Source organism: Lepisosteus oculatus, chromosome 13 (assembly GCF_040954835.1).
Source record: "Lepisosteus oculatus isolate fLepOcu1 chromosome 13, fLepOcu1.hap2, whole genome shotgun sequence".
Taxonomy (NCBI): domain Eukaryota; kingdom Metazoa; phylum Chordata; class Actinopteri; order Semionotiformes; family Lepisosteidae; genus Lepisosteus; species Lepisosteus oculatus.
In genome coordinates this window covers 5,921,351-5,939,001 of record NC_090708.1, presented here as the reverse complement: position 1 = coordinate 5,939,001, position 17,651 = coordinate 5,921,351, and the positions used below count along the sequence as shown (strand labels likewise).

Genomic DNA, 17,651 nt, shown 5'->3' with positions numbered 1-17,651 from the left:
ATGACGGTTGATACTTGCCCTGTTTTTCGTCCTGCTCATACATTTAGACCTTATTCGAACAGGAAACGGCAATAATCAAGCACACTGACATTGACAGACACGTCAAGCTTTCAGGATATTGGCCTGATTGCAAGGAGAACAAAGTCATGTGCACAAAGGGTTAATGAGGGTGCCGCACTCACTACATAGAAAAAGACTTCACTAATTCCATATTGATTCACTGCCAAACCAATTTTGTCATGGTCAGCATAACTATGGCTCTAACCAAACGATGTTATTTATATGCAAATGAAACAGTGCAGTCTAACTTGTACTTGCCTTGTAGCAGTTATGTAAAAAATTATAATATGGCAACCTGGTTGCTGCCTCACAGAGTCTGCAATATTTCTTGTTAGTCTGCTTTCCAGCTGCTAAAGACATATGTGAAGATAGAGGATTACTGAGTTCTAACACTAATTCACCTAACAATAGACTACCAAAGCCTACCCAGGCCATGACAGGGGTTAGATTTAGAGTTGAATGTGAAGGCTGGCTTCTGATTGTAACCAACACGAAGGACTACACTTTCATCCTGTCACCTCCTTATATACCTTCTTATGCAAATGCATGTTAGTCTTGGAGTGATACATATAAATATTATATCTTAAGTGGCTTAAAATCATAACTGCTTTTCATGGCCGCTGAAAATTGAAAATGCATCTTTATTTCTGTAATTACTCTTAGCGGATCTGTGTGTGGAGACAAGGGCTTGCTTTAAGAAGAAAACCTTTTTTTGGATTTAAGATCTGCCCATCGTAGACTTTTTGGAAAGAAAGCACTTGTAGGCTGAGTATACAATCGCTGATTAACTGAAACCAGCGGACTTCACCTTGCAGGGGATGGAACTATTACTGCTGACATTCGACATCCTCTAGCAATTCTGAAAAGAAACAAAAGAGTACTAAATGCCAGCTGTATAAACAAAAGAGCGAGATATCTGGTAGCAATGTAAATTAAATTAAAAATATTTCAAGTGCTTGAAAAAAGCAGAATACACTTTGGGGCATTCATGTTGAATTGAGTGTTGCAACCACCATCAGATGGAAAATCATAGGAGTCAATCTCAGATTTGCATATCATTGAATACCTGCAGTATCTACAGTACTTCTGTTGTTACATTAAAATCAAATATCTGCCAATTAAAAAAACAATTATGTGGTGGAATAATTTAGTAACAGTTAAAAACAACCAACAGAGACTTTTATGTAAATTACAGTCTTAAACTGTTCTGTGATCGTACTGCTGCTGTATGTCAGTGATCTTATTTAATCAAATATATTATATGCTCTTCTTAATCAGTTATCTTTTTACCTCAAAGAGAAAAATAAACAATGAATAAATACTGATCATTGAGGTTACTTTATCAATAAATGTTATTGATTTTCTTTTGCTTTCTTGTCAGAAACCCCTCAAATTGCAAAATACACATGTGCAATCCTTAGAATTTAGATCCTGTGACATTTAGGTGTTATATTAAATGTAGAACAATATGAATGTCATTTTATTGCAGAACAAGTTCTGTTCTGGTATACGGCACCTTCAAAACCTACACAACATGACATGATCCTTCTACCTGCACAACAAAACTTTAAGAACTTGCGTCTTTAGAAAGGCTTTCCAAGATTGAAGACAAGGAACGATGGGAGCGTTCAGGATTCTCGCCACGTACTCTGGTATCAGTATGGGGACGTCAGCTGATCACACAGCTGTGAAGCCACCCAACATGGGCAGAGCTGAGGAGATTTGGCAGGGCTTCGGCATCATGCTCAATTTGCATTATCATCCACATCGCTGCCTAAGACCAATCAAGAGGAAGCTGGCCACCAGCTGAGAGACTCATCCAAGCTAGTACATCCACAATGGTGCCTTCTTCCTGAAGAAGGCTCCACAGGCAAAAGGTTGAGTTTCTTTTCTTCCCGTTTCAGCAGGGAATAAACCTTTACTTGTTCCTTTGCAGCCTACGCATGCTGACGCAGCTCCCTACTTGAACTACTTCATCCATAAGGGTGTGTGATTATCAAGCAAGAAGATTTCTAAGGATGGTCAAGGGAAATGTTGAAATAGGAGTGACTTCAAAAAACAAAATAGGAAATGTTCTAGAGACTGCACAAAAAGTGCATGGACATCTTACTTTTCAGAATGTAATCAAATTCTGCTCATAATCCACCTGAATCTGACCCCTGATCTCACCAACATTACAGAAATCCAATCTATATTGAAGTATGAACTCCCTATAGGGAACCTGTTACATGCATAACATTATAATTGAAGGCATGCATTATAGTGTATGCTGCCATGGAAAATTACACAATGGGGATACTGTGCTATAAAAAGAACTGTATAAATTATAGTTTTTCATTTATTCAGTTTTACCTTCTTCCCCATTTAGCTTTGGTTAATTTAAAAAAGTTGAATACTATTCTAAGGATTTATCTGCACGGTTTATTACTCTGACTAAACGCTAGAACTTTGATATGTCAGCATTTAAAATAACACTGGCAAATGTCAAGTATTGTTTAAAGAGCATCATTCACATGGCACACTGATGTAGTTATCCTTTAAGGATCTCTCTTTGCACTGAAGCAGACTGTCACCTTTTCTTCTTCAAGGCACTGAAAAAGGGCACAGTGCTTTTCTTGCATATTTACAGACTCTTTAATACTTCATTAACATTTCAGCTGCATTCTTTGTGTTGCAACATAGGCGAAACAATACATTACTAATCTGTTTTTACACAGTACCAAAGGCATATCCTGAGACACAGTTTACAAGAACCTAAGCACAAAGCCTAGAACTATTGGAATGGTGAATGGGAAACTGAAGTTGTTTAGGCTGCTTTCTAGAACAGGAATTGCAACTCAATTATGCAATTATAAGTATTTTTTGGCTTGCTTGTTAGATGACATTGTCATTTCAAAATAAAATATTAGTTTGAAACAGCAAAACAAATGCATAAGAGAGAATCGAAAACGCCCAATGCAAACGATTTCAGTGAACATCGAAAAAAAAGAAACACTAAATAGTCCTTTTACATACTGGTCTTAACTGGACATCAGGATATAATTTTAAAATTCACATTTTTGGCCGGATATACTGTACTAAGTTTTTTTTTTTTTGCAGTCGTTGGTGTACTCTACATTTAGTAACAGTTTTACGTGAACAAGAAAATACGTTTTTTGTGACTCCCAAAAAGCTAACCTGTGAGTATTCAAGCTTATAATAATAATTATTCTACAATAATAAATGCAATTGTTTCAAAGATAACCGAATTTTTCTTCTTACACTAGCTTTAACATTGACTCAGGACCCATCTCTTCCAGCATAACTACTTTATTTACTGAAAAGGAAAAACATAAATTACCTTAACATAAGATTAACATAATTTGAGCACACTATGGGTGAGAAGCACTGCCTTACCTTTTCACACGTGTGTATCACTGTACATCTGCTTATGTTAACCCACCGTCTTACCCTTTCAATACTATCTATCCTTAAGTGACACCAGAAGACAAAGTAGGAACTTTTGATTTAAATTGATGCACCATGGACACTATTATGGTGGACGTATTATGGATTTTAGGTACCTCTATGAACGGTACTACATTGCAAAAGGGTGATGAGTGTCTTAAAGGCTCAGACTGTAATCTCAGATTGTTCAAATGTATTTGTATTAATTCATAGCTCATTTTTATGGAATAAACCATAGATTAATGTAAAAATAGAACAATCCCCTACACGTAGATCTTTTCAAATCGTCTATGAGAGCTTCCAGGGGAGCTACAGTGTAATCACTCACTGAATTACTGTTTAGAGCTTTTAAATACCGTATTCTTTAATTAAATTAGTACCGCATATTCCAAGTGAGGCGCTGTTAACCTGTTTTCCACCATTTTTGCGACATGCCCGGTCTGACTTAATTTGAGGCGTGCTACACTACAGATGGCTCTCTGTCTGATTGGTCTGGTGAAAGTGAAAATTTTTAAAATGCACAGGCATTTGGGAGCTGGCTCGACTCTGCGAATTTACTGCCCGTCGGTAAGAAAAATAAAATGTAGTACGACTGGAGTACTTTCCGTAGCCCTAACCCCGGCGCGGTCAATAAGGTGCGATTGCAATATCAAATCCTGCCGAGTATTTACACATCAAGACTAAACAAATATCTATTTCCCGAATAAATCACAATTCAGTCAGGTGTGTGGGTGGGAAGCTTATATAACAGATTGTAAAGCAGAAATTTATCAACGAGCGTGTCTCGCCGTGCTCTATCACTTCGACGTCCGACACACAGTACAGACGGATGTGAACTGCGGCACAAGCGGGCTAAGAATACGTCCTGCGCGGCTTTAAAAAACTTGAATCACGCCTGGCGATAAACACGGCATGAAAACACTGAGCACGTTACATTTTCGCGGGTGGGTAAGGGGGAACCGACCGTCTGTCGGCCCGGCAGCAGTTTTCATTCAGAGCTTAAGAAGGACAGTTTTACCTCTCCACCGTGGCCATCGAAAATGCCAAATATGGATGGGTGGCTCCTGTTGACATAATCGGTAATGACTTCAAACCTATCTTCCATGTGATCTCTCCTTCCCTGGATGGAGTAGACCGCTACGTTGTGGTTTTTGAACTCCCAGGTCTTGGAGAATTCCGCCTCCAGGACATCCAGACCCCCGAGCCTGTCGTTCTGCATGATCTCCGCCACCTTCCCCTTGACCATCTTCACCGCATCCCTGCTGGACTTGACGATGGTCTTCACCTCGTCCGTGTGGAAGAAGTAACTCCACAGAGCCAGGCTGATGCACAGCAGGAACAGGGTCTCTGGTCTCAGTAAGAAATAACGCATGATCCTTCCCAAAAGAGACAACAAAGTCATTGTATCTTCTATCATTTATACACGCAGAAACGCGACTGACGACAGCTCCTCCACTCAAAATTTCAGTCCATACTTTGGAGGGCAAACAGTGATGATGGTGATAATAATAATAATAATAATAATAATAATAATAATAATAATAATAATAAAAATCAGGGTCGATTCACCAGAAAGCTGCGCATCCGTTATGTACAAGTGATTATGCAGCAGTAGCGGTGCTCAACACGGGATCCGAAGACGCTGCAGAATCGGTGTCGGTACCGCTGATGTTCCCTAAAACTGTAGCCAAATGCCCCACATTGAAGGCTGCCATTGAACAGTCTTGCCTTTCACGCAACCGAGACCCCTAGGAGACGCCGCTCCAACCATGTGCGCGATGCGGGGCAGTTAAAGGACACGGGGACCGCCTTCCGAGAGAGGCTGCTTCCGAGCCCCGCCACTGACAAGCGAATTGACGACCGCCTGCACGCCGCCGCCGCCGCTCTCCGATCAGCACCTCCTCACACAAAGCGAGCGGCCAGGCGCCGCTGCAGCATTCCCCTCGGTGGACCCTACCATTCGGGTCCGGGCGGGGTGGGGCGCTCCGGAACCGCGGCGCTCAGGACGGGGCAGGCGACACGGGGCACAGCCGGGCTCCTGCACGCTCCAGCCCGTGACCACAGAGAGAAGGGGTCAGAGACCCCCCCCCCCCGTTCACGGATCACGGGGTCCCCGCCGCCGCCGCCTGAGAGGTCGCCCCCCTTTAAGTTTTTTTTTTGTTTTGTTCTCCCTCGACGGGCATTTTCTACGGGGAACCCGTCCTACGGCTAGCGAAAAGGCACAGACAGAATAAAACGGGAGCGGACTCCGTATCGGCAAAGAGTTTACGGGGGGGAAGCGGAGAGATTTGCAAACCATCTTTTCATCTCAAGTGCATATCCCCTCCCACACACACACACATTATAACTCATTAATTGTTACAAAAAATAAACCTGACGGGACATTTAATTGATTGTATCATTGGCGGGTATTTAAATACTAATAGTGTGGAGAATTGGAAATGGTGTTCGCCGGGGAAAGTCCAATCACACTGACATTAGAAGATTTTTGCCACCTGTCAGAGTCAGTCTCGCAGTATCTGCACCATTACACTAGTCTCCAGGAATTCAAAGACTTCAAAAATATGATGATACATTGGAAGAACCGGTCTGTATAGTAATTACTCTTTATATAAAACAACGGTATATGCTTTGGAATGCATTTAACCATAATGTTAAACTAACTTCACTTTTAATCGAAAGGCTGTTTTAGAACAGGTTCGAATTATATGCTTTCATTGAAAACAATGTAACTTATTGTATTGCTATGATTCTCTCACCAAAGATGATCATTTAATATTCTCCATTCTCCATTCTTTAAAACCTCTGTCAAATAAGAAGGGTCGTTAATGGGTTTATTAACGACCCTATTCACGTACAGGTTTATAACGTACAGTATTCACGAAGGTAACATAAAATAAGTACACTTCTTCCAAGAAACTTTCTATTATCACTACTCTTAAATCAGACAAGTGATTATTACAGTACCTTGTAGATTGTATACCATTCTACAAATAGGATTTGGATGATTTGCAAATAGGCAAGTGGAGATGACTTCAGATTATGTTTGCTGCACTATACAGTGTATTTTACATTACTACTCTCCGAATAAAACAGTGACTGGACACTCAGCTCCCTCTACAATAAATAATGTAGAATGTCTTACTTATCCATGGGCTGTATCTAGAGGGAACTCCAATAGAAAAGCTTTAACTGGTACAGAATATACCAGTTACATGTTTAATTTAAATCATTAAATCACCAAGAAGTCAAATGGTGAACAGTTTAAATCAGTTCATGCCAATACTAATTCCTACTGCAAGGAACTGGAATTTCCCTTAAGGATATTATTCATATTATGCAGCAAATTTGCTTTTCAGAAAATATAATCTACCAAAGTTAAGGCAGAAAAACACAACAATGACATAAACTCCAATAATAATCTCGAGTGAGATACCTGAAACTTTAAACTGTATTTTCTATTTCAAGAGATGTTCAAAAAGCATCAAAACTGAAAAAAGCATCGTACCCTGTACTTTCAGAAATTTATTTTTATTTAATATACACCAAGTTTAGATAAAGTATCTACAATTTGGAGTAAAGAATATTAAATGTTATATAACCACTAGTAAGCATGTGAATGTGCCTTTTTACATTATTAAATAAATAGAAGCATTTTTAAATAAATCATTTTTATTCTTTTTCCTCATACCTGACAAACCTGGAGACAGGCGCACTTCTAGACTGCTATAATGAGCACGTAGGGGTCTTTTCACTCCGGCTAGTTGTGTACTACGTCATCAGGCTGTCTTGTGGCTTATGGACAACGTGCAGGGCTGAACGCGTGGTGAGTGAAGACAATTCAACGAGATGAGCATGCATCTTGTTTTTAAGATTGTTAAGTGACACTTAAGTTAATGTAACTCAGCTTGAACAAAATTACTGCTAGGAAGATAACGGCTGTTATTTTGAGGTAAAAGAAGTTCAAGTCGATGTTCAAGTGAATGCGTATAGTTCTGGTTGAGAGAACTACTTAAATTGTGGTGTGGCACATAACTACTTTGAATCGTGGACTATTCTGTCTGCTTGTCAAGCACTTTAAACATTTTTAACTTAATTGCAAATTGTTTAAAAATATTTAGGGAGTGTCACCTCTTAAATGTATAGCGTATTCATTTTGCGATTATGCGATTGGAGGAATTTAAAGAGATATGCAGAATGTGACTTTAAAATGGGAGATGGAAATGACTGAAAATGCAAATAAGCAACCAGAATTCTTTAAAATTGCATACCATGTTTTACTCAGAAATAACAGATATACATTTTGCTTCTCATACTTTAGGTGTATGGGCTGGTTGACGTATTTTTGAAATATTGTATATTATTTGTCCGTTTAAGAGAGAGAAGTGAAGAAGATGGAGTATATGAAAACCCCAGCAAGCAACATTCAGGGCAACATGTGAGTATCGAAGACATGCGTGTGTATTAAAACATCAAAAAGAAATTTGATAGTACAGGGAGATCAGTCCAAGGAAATGCTTTCTGGCAACAGCTGCATGAGAGCAAATCAGTGCATCAGCAACGAGAGTACTTTTGAATAAATCCAGGTTTAATCAGTTTTATCTTTCATTGGGGATAGTTGTTTTAAAGCTAAGTCTGTTAGAAACAAGTTTGTTTTTTGTTTTGATGTAGAATGACAGTTGTTTTACATGAAAATATTTCCCTCTGTTCTCATTTAGTTTGTGCTGTGAGTGTGGTACCCCAATACCCCCGAATCCAGCCAATATGTGTGTTGCTTGTTTGCGAACTCAAGTTGACATCACTGAAGGGATTCCGAAGCAAGTCTCTGTTCATTTTTGCAAGCAGTGCGAAAGGTGCAATTTTTTGTTTTTTCTGTTTTTTTAAATTGTCCAGTTATAGTTCAGACATTTGTAATGTGAGAGTTAATGGCAAGAAACTCAGGCTGTATTGTCACTTAACTGTTTAATGTGTTCACCAGTAACTAGTTTAAACATAAGCGTGATCAGAATTCTATATGTAGTACTTTACCTTAACTACATTTCCAAGTGAATATGGTACTGCATTTTTTTCTCAGGTACCTTCAGCCTCCTGGAACATGGATACAATGTGCTTTAGAATCCAGAGAACTGCTTGCCTTGTGTCTCAAGAAACTGAAAGCATCAATGAGTAAGGTATATAGATATGGTAACTTACTTTGGGTCCTGGTTACATCCATAGTGTATAGTTTTAACTCCATCTGTCTCTTAATTAACACTGTTGTTGTGATAATTCTCATTGATGTTACTGGTTTTGAAAGACATGACTGCAGCTGATAAGATGAAATGTTACAGCTCATTATATATATATAAGATTACCTGTGGTTATTGATTTGGTATACTAGAAATGCCTGAAGAAATATGTCATAACTGTTTTTTTGTCTTGTGAAAGTTGATTTAGTATGAATATAAAATATGCTGGAATATACCCTTCAGTATAATTTATAATAGAGGGGGGTTTTCTCAGTTAGGGCAGTACCAAATAGAAACAACGTACAGGAAAGTCACATTAAAGGTGAAGTGGTCATTGCTGCCAAACTCCCAAACATATGCTTTGTTTTTTTTTTAAACTAGGTTCGCCTGATAGATGCAGGATTCCTGTGGACTGAGCCACATTCTAAAAGAATTAAACTGAAGCTCTCAGTACAGAAAGAGGTGAGTGCAAGTGTGATCTGACTGAAGGGATCCACTCTTCGGTTTCGACTTTGTAGCTGTTAAGCCTTACGCCTTCCTTTGGGTGTTTTAAGGTGTACTGCATGGTATCAGGAGGGGCTGAACTGATGTTCTTCGTTTCTTGTGTAATCGCTGTTCAGGTCATGAACGGAGCGATCCTGCAGCAGGTATTTGTCATCGAGTTTGTCATCCAGCCACAGATGTGTGATGACTGTCACCGTGTTGAAGCCAAGGATTACTGGAAGGCAGTAGTACAAGTCAGGCAGAAGGTCAGTATTTTAAAAATCCTTTCTGGGGAGTGGAGGTGTGGAGATGAGTGGCCATGTCATAATTCACCACAGTGTACTGTAGAATGAGCAGCAGTCATGGACTGTGATGTACAACATGCTACACTGCAGCCATTGAGACTTTGTGGAAAAGGAGTCTCATAAGAATATGTCATCAGTAATGTTTTCTTACCTGATTTTTGTTTTGTGCTGTTCTGATTGGTTCCCAGTATGACTCCTACTGGCGATATGATTAAAAAACATCTGAATGGGTATGGTCGCTCTGCTCTGTGGGCATTCTGATGTTAAACACGCTGCTCCTTGAGGGCATTGTGTCCTCTAGTCTCAGGCTGTTTTAATAGACTTGTCTGCTATGGAGTCAGCAGACGGATTGACCTGCTAGTGTGGGACCACTTAACTCAGATTCTTGGCAGGTCCGTCAGTCAGACAGACTCCTAGCAGATGGTTATTTGCTTCAAACAGAGGAGGTTTCAGTTACACACCGACTGGGACGACCAAGCCTTTCATGTGCAGAAAAAAGAAGCCAGAGTATTCAAAATGCCAGACTGTATGGTTTTGATGGCTCCAGAAATGAGAATGGAAACGCTTTAGATGAGTGGCATTAAGTGTCTTTTAAAGTAAACATAGGGCAGATTCAAGCAACAGAAACAAAAAGTAGTTTAGCAGTTACAGCCTGCCAAAAGCACATGGGCATTTTTATTCTGTCACTTTTTGACAGTATTTGGTGAGAAATTTGACTGCAAACCGCAGATTGATCTGCTGCAGTAACTACAAGGGAGAGTACTCATTATTAATTCAACTTAAGTTGGTCTCCAAAACAATAAAGAATTTTAATAGGCCAACCATGTCCACTTTTACAGAGATCTGTAACATTGTGTTTTAAAGTTTTTAAACAAGCTTATAAAGTCTGCTCTTGCCTGTTTGGCACCTTATAAAATTTGAGGTGCATTCTTAGAAGTGTTTTATATATCTTTAAAAGTAGACTTTGTAACATTACTGAAGTACTGTAGCAGTTTTAGACATGTTCTGACCTGTTTATACTTTACTTTTGCGTGTCTTTACTTTTATTAAAGACTGTTCATAAGAAGACATTCTACTACCTTGAGCAGCTGATTCTGAAGCATAAATTACATCAGAATACGCTTCGTATTAAGGAAATCCATGGTATGTCATTGCTTAAACATGTCCTTCAATACGTTAAAACTTCAGCATTTTTTACTAATCAGCAACTTAATGAAATGTTTAATAATGTTAATAAAGTGGTAATAAAATGTATGGTACTTCATAACTTTGGAGTTTTGCATAGTTAAAACTTATTGTCCTTATTGTAAATTGTATGGCTTAAAAGAACGTTTCCATATTTTCAAAATGACTCTCATTAATTTTTCTAGCAAGTGTGGCAGTGAGGTCTGCTGCTTCACAACTCCTTGGCCCTGAATTCAGTTCTGGACTCTTGGTTGATCTTGGTCTCCTTTTTCCTCCCACTCTCTGAAAGCGTTCTGGCTAATTAGTGTCGAGACACTTTCAGTGTTCTTTCAATTTTCAGTGCTCCTTCCCCGGGTGCAGTCTCGCCTACTGTATGTCTTATGCTTCTCGGATAGGCTCCAAGTTGCTATCGTTCTTACCAGGGATAAACAAGTTACTGATGAAGAAAGGAGTTTCTTATTGCATACTGTAATGATAATGATTGACTCGTAATCCATATTAAATACTTTATTAGTCATTAGAAATCAATTTGTACTTTATCTATACATAATAATACATAATAAGTGTGTATTACTTTCTTCACAGAGGGCATTGATTTTTACTACGGTTCAAAGCAAAATGCACAAAAAATGGTGGATTTCTTGCAGTGCACAGTCCCTTGCAGGTAAAACCTCTGTAATATTGCTTAGGAATGATGTGTCTTTGTTGCCTTTCACTACATAAAGTTTATACATTTAAGTGATAAAATCAGAACCAAATGTAATTGTTGGCATTCAGTAAGGGCTTGTACACTTTGGAGTCTAAAGAAGAAAAATGGAAAAAGACAATAGCAGCTCTTTGTAGGAAAATATTGATTAGTGCTCTAATGGGCTGAATTTCCTTCTCTTGTTTTTAACTTTTTGTTATGCAAACAAATACCGAACAGTTTCATTTTTTCTCTCTTATTTTTGAAGGTCTAAAGCATCACAGAGACTGATTTCTCATGACATCCATTCTAACACGTACAACTACAAAAGTACTTTCTCCGTAGAAATCGTACCTGTGTGCAAGGTGAACTTATTTCTTTATTTGAATGAACTGCGCCAATGTGAAGAAACGCCAAAATACCAAAAGATGAACTTGTTCTGATGAGATTTTAAGAATGCTTAGAAAATCAGCAGAGGAAGATATTGAAATAAATGCTTATTGACTCAACTTATTTTTTTGTAAATTGCAAGCTTATAAATATTTAAACACTGTGGTTTCCACTTGTGCTTTCTCTCTGCTTTGATATCAAATTAGAATCTGGGTGTCGCTCATTGTTAAGGCTGGGAGGGAGTGTTTTACATGTGGGAAGTGGGAAGGTGTGTGGAGGCGTATTGTCTGCACAGGTTAAACAGAGCTGGTTTCTCTTGTCTTGTCCAGGACAATGTAGTGTGCCTGGCGCCCCGTCTGGCCCAAAGCCTGGGAAACATGGGTCAGATCTGCGTGTGCATCAGGGTCACGAGCACCATTCACCTCATTGACCCCAATACTCTGCAGAGTAAGTCCTCCAGAGAGATGTCTGCTTCAGCCACCACCTGCTGCCTTCTGGCCTCTTTAACTCATCAGGAGGGATTGTGGGCCATACACAACAAAACAGTAACTGAAACTTTACACGTAGATGTTCCCAAAAGGCAAAATAATGTGATTTAGCTCTTGGCAAATCTGGTTTGGTTCATAGCCTGTAACCTAGACTACACAGTGAAGTTTGCTCTGGGAGCCAAAATATAATAAGTGTCAAATTTGCTAACAATAATGTAAACTGTTCACCTTTTAAACAGCACACGTATGCTCTTCTTTTAGGTTCTTTTAGAACCTGGTGTTTAGGGCAATGCAGTGGCCCTTAAGACAGATTGAGAGCCACTCTTGGCGAGTCTCGAATTATTGTGGTTTTTCCAGTACTGTTGGCATCAGCAAAATTGTTCAGGATGCTAAAATAGGAGTCCCAGGAGGTTGTTAACATCTGTTTAAAAAATGATCTTTGTGTTCTAAAATAATGCTTCAGTTTTTCCGTTCTTGTTATATCTGCATTTCTACTTTAATATAAGTAACACAAATTGCAGCTACAGTATATTTAACAGAGGACGTGACACTTGGAGGAGAGTATGACTAATCCAGCCCTCTGTGGTACTAGTCATACAAAGCATGCTCTTTTTTTAAATTTAACAAGTAAAGCATTTTTAAAATGAGCATATTTTGAGTGGCACATTGCACATAGCACATTTTGAGTGTGATTTAGATGACAAAATGTGTTCGCAGAGATATTTTTTGCTCCAAACGTTTATTCACCCGTGGGAATGTCAGTGTTCAACAGCGTTTCTGAATTTTGTTTGAAAATGTAATTGTCACTTTACTGTACCCGTAGTTGCTGAGGTTGATGGAAACACCTACTGGCGCTACCCGTTCCATAGCCTCTGCAGCCCACGGCAGCTGGAGGAGTTTATTGTGATGGACGTAGAAATTATCCGCGATCACAAGCAAGGAGCTGGTGCTGGAATGAGGTCGAATAAAGTAAGGGCAATCTTTTGGGCAGCTGGGAAACATTTCTGGCCTGTTTAAAAATATAATTGACACTCCAGCGACACTGATCAGGCACTGTGCATTGTGTCTTGTGCCGCACAGTAGATCGTCTGGCTGAAACGTTGAATTGCCCCAACGAGTCCATTATGGGAAAGAAAAGTGAAGAAACAGAAAATTGTTTGCCCCTGCACTATATGTTTTGTATTCCTTTTAGGAGAGAAGGATGGCTCGTTTGTATGTGCACTGCAGATAAATACGTAGCAACTTGAATTCATTAGCAAATATAATGTTGGCATAGGTTTGTTAGTTTTGGTATATTGTAAATCTTTTGATGCCACCCTCCTCCCCACTGTCAAAAGGCAGTGCAGCAGTATTGTTTTTCAATTTCTCTCTAATGCGGTGACAAAAGTTGAGAACAAAAGCTCATCGTTTTGGCAATTTCAGCACACCCTTGCCGAAGTGTGGGTGCAGAAGACCTCGGAGATGAACACGAGCCAGCAGTATCACTGCCGCACTTTCCTGGGGCACCTGCTCAACCACGGGGACCTTGTTTTGGGGTAGGCTTAAGGAAACGTTGTGCAGTAGGGTTGCGTGTCCCAGCTGTTGACCAAGTTGTTTGGAAACAAATTGTCTACACAGTCCCTTAAGCATTTTAATAACTTTTCCTAGGCTTCCACCTTAAAAACCTGAGTTGTTCCTTGAATTCAAAAGGCATGAAATTCCCTTTCTTTGTGCAGTTTTGACCTGGCAAATGCCAACATCAATGACGAGTTTGTGAACAAGATGAACCCTCATCATGTTCCTGATGTGGTAGGTTTTAGAGTTTTTCCTGATTTTCCTCTTTCATCATTCCTGATGATAAAAATGAGTTTTTATTGTATTCAGTGTTGCTGGCAGCCTCTGCAGTTGCTCCCCTGGCATGACATGGTCACATCTTAATATTGGCTCATTTCTACCAGCTCTCACTTCATCTTGGGTGTACTTCGCTAGGAGACTAGGGCTGGGGGTGTGGGGTGTGGGAAATGCTGTTTTGTTTTGGTTTTGATCTGTTTAAACACAAATAGACTGATACTTAATGCAGAATACTGTAGATTGGGAAGTAGTTCCAGCCACATTTTTTTGTTTTATGTGCTGTTTGTTTTACAATGCTAAATTTTTGTATGTAGGTAGCACTAGGTTCTTTCTTAAGCTCAAAATTAATTTTACATAAAGCCATGTAGCCACACATGGCCAGCAGCCATATCACCCTGCAACTTGCCACTAGCAGCCCACTGAAGCTCAGCAGGTGTGAGCCTGGTCGGTACCTGGATGGGAGACCTGCTGGGGAAAAAAATAAGGTTGTGTTGTGGAAGTTGTGTTAGTGGGGCCAGTAGAGGGCGCTCACCTGCAATCTGTGTGGGTCCTAATGCCCCAGTATAGTGACAGGAACACTATACTGTAAAAAGGCGCCGTCCTTCGGATGAGACGTAAAACGAGGACCTGACACTCTGTGGTCATTAAAAATCCCAGGGTGTCTCTCGAAAAGAGTAGGGGGTGTTACTCGAGTCCTGGCCAAATTTCCCCCTGGTCTTAACCACTCATGGCTTTATAAAAATCTCCATCTATGAACTGGCTTTATCACTGTTCTCCTCCTCACTGATAGCTGATGTGTGGTGAGCGTTCTGGCGCACTATGGCTGCTGTCACATCATCCAGGTGGGGCTGCACATTGGTGGTGGAGGGGAGTCCCCATTACCTGTACACCACTTTGAGTGGAGTGTCCAGAAACATACATAAACCAGTTGTAGTTGATTAACTTTTTTCCCTGAAAGGTTTTGTGGCTAATACTGACCTCTTGTGGCCTGTTGTTGTCACTGAGACATTTGGTGATTGGATTTGGCAACATAAATTATAGAACACTTTTTAACTAAAACTAGGATAAACACATAGATGCCATTGTCCCTCTTTTCTTTGTGTTTAATAACCATGTGTGAAATTCTTGACTTTTTCCTTAGCTGTGATGCTTAGTGTGAAGGAATGTGATATTCACATGATATTTACATTTTCTTGCAAGGTGTTGTGTGAGGCTGACACATGGGTTTTGAGACCCTTTTCTCTTGGCTCTTAATTTATTTGTGACCCTTGTGACTAGATTTGTTGCAAAACCGATTAACCGTGGCTGTTGCTATAGCAGTTCACAATAGCACTTCCCAAAGACGTGGAAAGGAGAATGTGAAAATTTTAATTTCATTTTGTGCTAGGTGCTAATTAAGAAGAGCTATGACAGAAACAAGCGCCAGAGACGCAGGAACTGGAAGCTGAAGGAAATGGAGAAAGACCGCGAGGGGATGGAAACGGATGATGAAAGGTACAGCAGAATTCTTCCGGCCTGCTTTCCTTTGTCTCCTTTATTAAAGGTTTTGCGCTGATGTGGTTGAGCTGACGTGTAATAAATCTGACATTGAAATAGGCGTAAACACCCTTAGAGCTTTATGTAATGTTAGTTAGATATTAGATTGAAAAAGTTCCTTGGCTACTGATTTTGTACAGGAGTTTGTACAAACTTCTTCAAAGCTACATTTGGCTCACTGCTCTTATTAGAATTAATGGAATGCTGATCGCAGTACTACAGTGCACCAGATTTTTAACATTGTGTTAATGCTTGTTTCCCTGGTGAGCATCACCTTTAAGTATACAACTTTTCCTGGTGCAGTGGTTAGAGCTCTGAGCTTACTGGAAGGTTGTGTCACACTGAGGTTGCACCCTTGAGCAAAGCACTTAACTCGGATGCTTCAGTATAATGCACGGCTGTGTAAATGGATACAGATGTAAGATAGGAGAGGCATTCTGACAGGTATGGAGCACTTTATATTTTTGGCTCCCCGCACACTCAGTTTTCACTGCATGCAACATTTAAAGTGTTTTTTTTTCTTTAGGCAATATCAAGATTTCCTGGAAGACCTGGAAGAAGATGAAGCTCTTAGGAAGAATATTAACATTTTTAGAGGTAAGCAGAGGTGGCACAAGTATTTCCTAACAAGTATTAGTAGTAATGATAATAATTCCTTACACTTATATATCACTTTTCTGGACACTCCACTCAAAGTGCTTTATATATGATAATGGAGACTCTCCTCCACCACCATCAATGTGCAGCCCTACCTGGATGATGTACACCAGTAGACTCGCCAAACATCAGCTATCAGTGGGGAAGAGAACAGAATGATGAAGCCAATTCATAGATTGAGATTATTAGGAGGCCATGATTGGTAAAGGCCAATGGGAAACTTGGCCAGGATGCCGGGGTAACACCCCTACTCCTTTCGAGAAACACCCTGGGATTTTTAATGACCACAGAGAGTCAGGACCTCAGTTTTATGTCTCATCTGAAGGATATTGCCTTTTTACAGTATAGTGTCCCCATCACTATACTGGGGCATTAGGACCTACATGGACTGCAGGGTGAGCGCCCCCTGCTGGCCCCAGTAACACCTCTTCCAGTTGCAACCTTAGTTTTTCCCAGGAGGTCCCCCATCCAGGTGCTGACCAGACCTGCTGAGTGGGTTTCCAGTTGTGAGTTGTGAGGATGATATGGCTACTGGCCTAAGTACTAAATCTTTACACAAACAATAGAGAAGCATTAAAAGCAACCACAATTAAGTTATACATTTTTTTATGCAAGGTGGAACATTTACAGTTGACCCCATAAACTTTTGTGCAAAAAATCACGAAATGTGCTTTTCCAGATGCTTCAAGAATCCCAGTGGAAAGCGACACTGATGATGATGGTGCACCTAGGATATCTTTGATGGAAATGCTGGAGGATCTGAAGATCTCTGAAGATGCCACTGGTGGAGAGGGAGCATCGATGATGACTGAATAAACGGAATATACTAGTTTATCTTATTTTTGCAGATTAGATCATGATTGGATAATACACATTGTCAAGTGCTTTGACGCTTGGCCATTTTCTTCTCTGAATAGTGCTTTTAATGCATTACTGATAAAAATCCATCGAAGTGTTTGGCATGGTTCTTTCTAAAATAAATGCCTACATGCACCTTGAAATGGGATTTCTTTAGCACAGTTCTAATCCTTTTCTCAATATAGGAAGTGGGGGAAACGTTTTAACTGGGGTCTAAATGAAGAATGCAGGTAGTTGAAAGTTGAATAACTGAACTAATTTTAGATCATTCGAGTAGGGAGCTGCGTCAGCATGCGTAGGCTGCAAAGGAACAAGTAAAGGTTTATTCCATGCTGGAAAGAGAAGAAAAGAAACAACGTTTCAACTGTGGAGCCTTCTTTGGAACCTTGTATTTAGGTTCGTTTTTTTTATTATCCACTAGGTGGCACCAGTGCAGCAGTCACTTGGATGATCTGCTAGACTAGTGAGACCTATTCTGTTTTTTTCTCTAGTCATTTGG

At 39.9% G+C, this 17,651-nt stretch overlaps 2 protein-coding genes across 3 annotated transcripts in view; one reads left to right on the top strand and one right to left on the bottom strand.

Annotated features, from left to right (window-relative positions):
- The window catches only part of ppm1lb (protein phosphatase, Mg2+/Mn2+ dependent, 1Lb), a 49,888-nt gene extending 44,321 nt beyond the window's left edge, over nucleotides 1-5,567 (bottom strand). The window contains exon 1 of the mRNA XM_006637571.3: nucleotides 4,526-5,567. Within this exon, the coding sequence (XP_006637634.1) occupies nucleotides 4,526-4,924 (399 nt within the window). The 5' untranslated portion in view covers nucleotides 4,925-5,567. The remainder of the gene's footprint in view (nucleotides 1-4,525) is intronic.
- A 447-nt stretch (nucleotides 5,568-6,014) lies between these two features.
- On the top strand, nucleotides 6,015-17,300 carry nmd3 (NMD3 ribosome export adaptor). Of its 2 annotated transcripts, XM_006637570.3 has the most exons (17): nucleotides 6,015-6,094; nucleotides 7,218-7,333; nucleotides 7,885-7,945; nucleotides 8,226-8,360; nucleotides 8,582-8,678; nucleotides 9,117-9,197; nucleotides 9,356-9,484; nucleotides 10,576-10,666; nucleotides 11,294-11,372; nucleotides 11,662-11,758; nucleotides 12,113-12,230; nucleotides 13,095-13,240; nucleotides 13,694-13,806; nucleotides 13,987-14,059; nucleotides 15,489-15,595; nucleotides 16,164-16,234; nucleotides 16,974-17,300. In XM_006637570.3, the coding sequence occupies exons 3-17, from the start codon at nucleotides 7,902-7,904 to the stop codon at nucleotides 17,108-17,110; spliced, it is 1,518 nt and encodes a 505-aa protein (XP_006637633.1). In that variant the 5' UTR covers nucleotides 6,015-6,094; nucleotides 7,218-7,333; nucleotides 7,885-7,901; the 3' UTR covers nucleotides 17,111-17,300. The 2 variants fall into 2 exon arrangements, with proteins under 2 accessions (XP_006637633.1, XP_015216461.1); XM_015360975.2 differs by lacking the exons at nucleotides 6,015-6,094; nucleotides 7,218-7,333 and adding an exon at nucleotides 7,340-7,459.
- The last annotated feature ends 351 nt before the right edge of the window (nucleotides 17,301-17,651 follow it).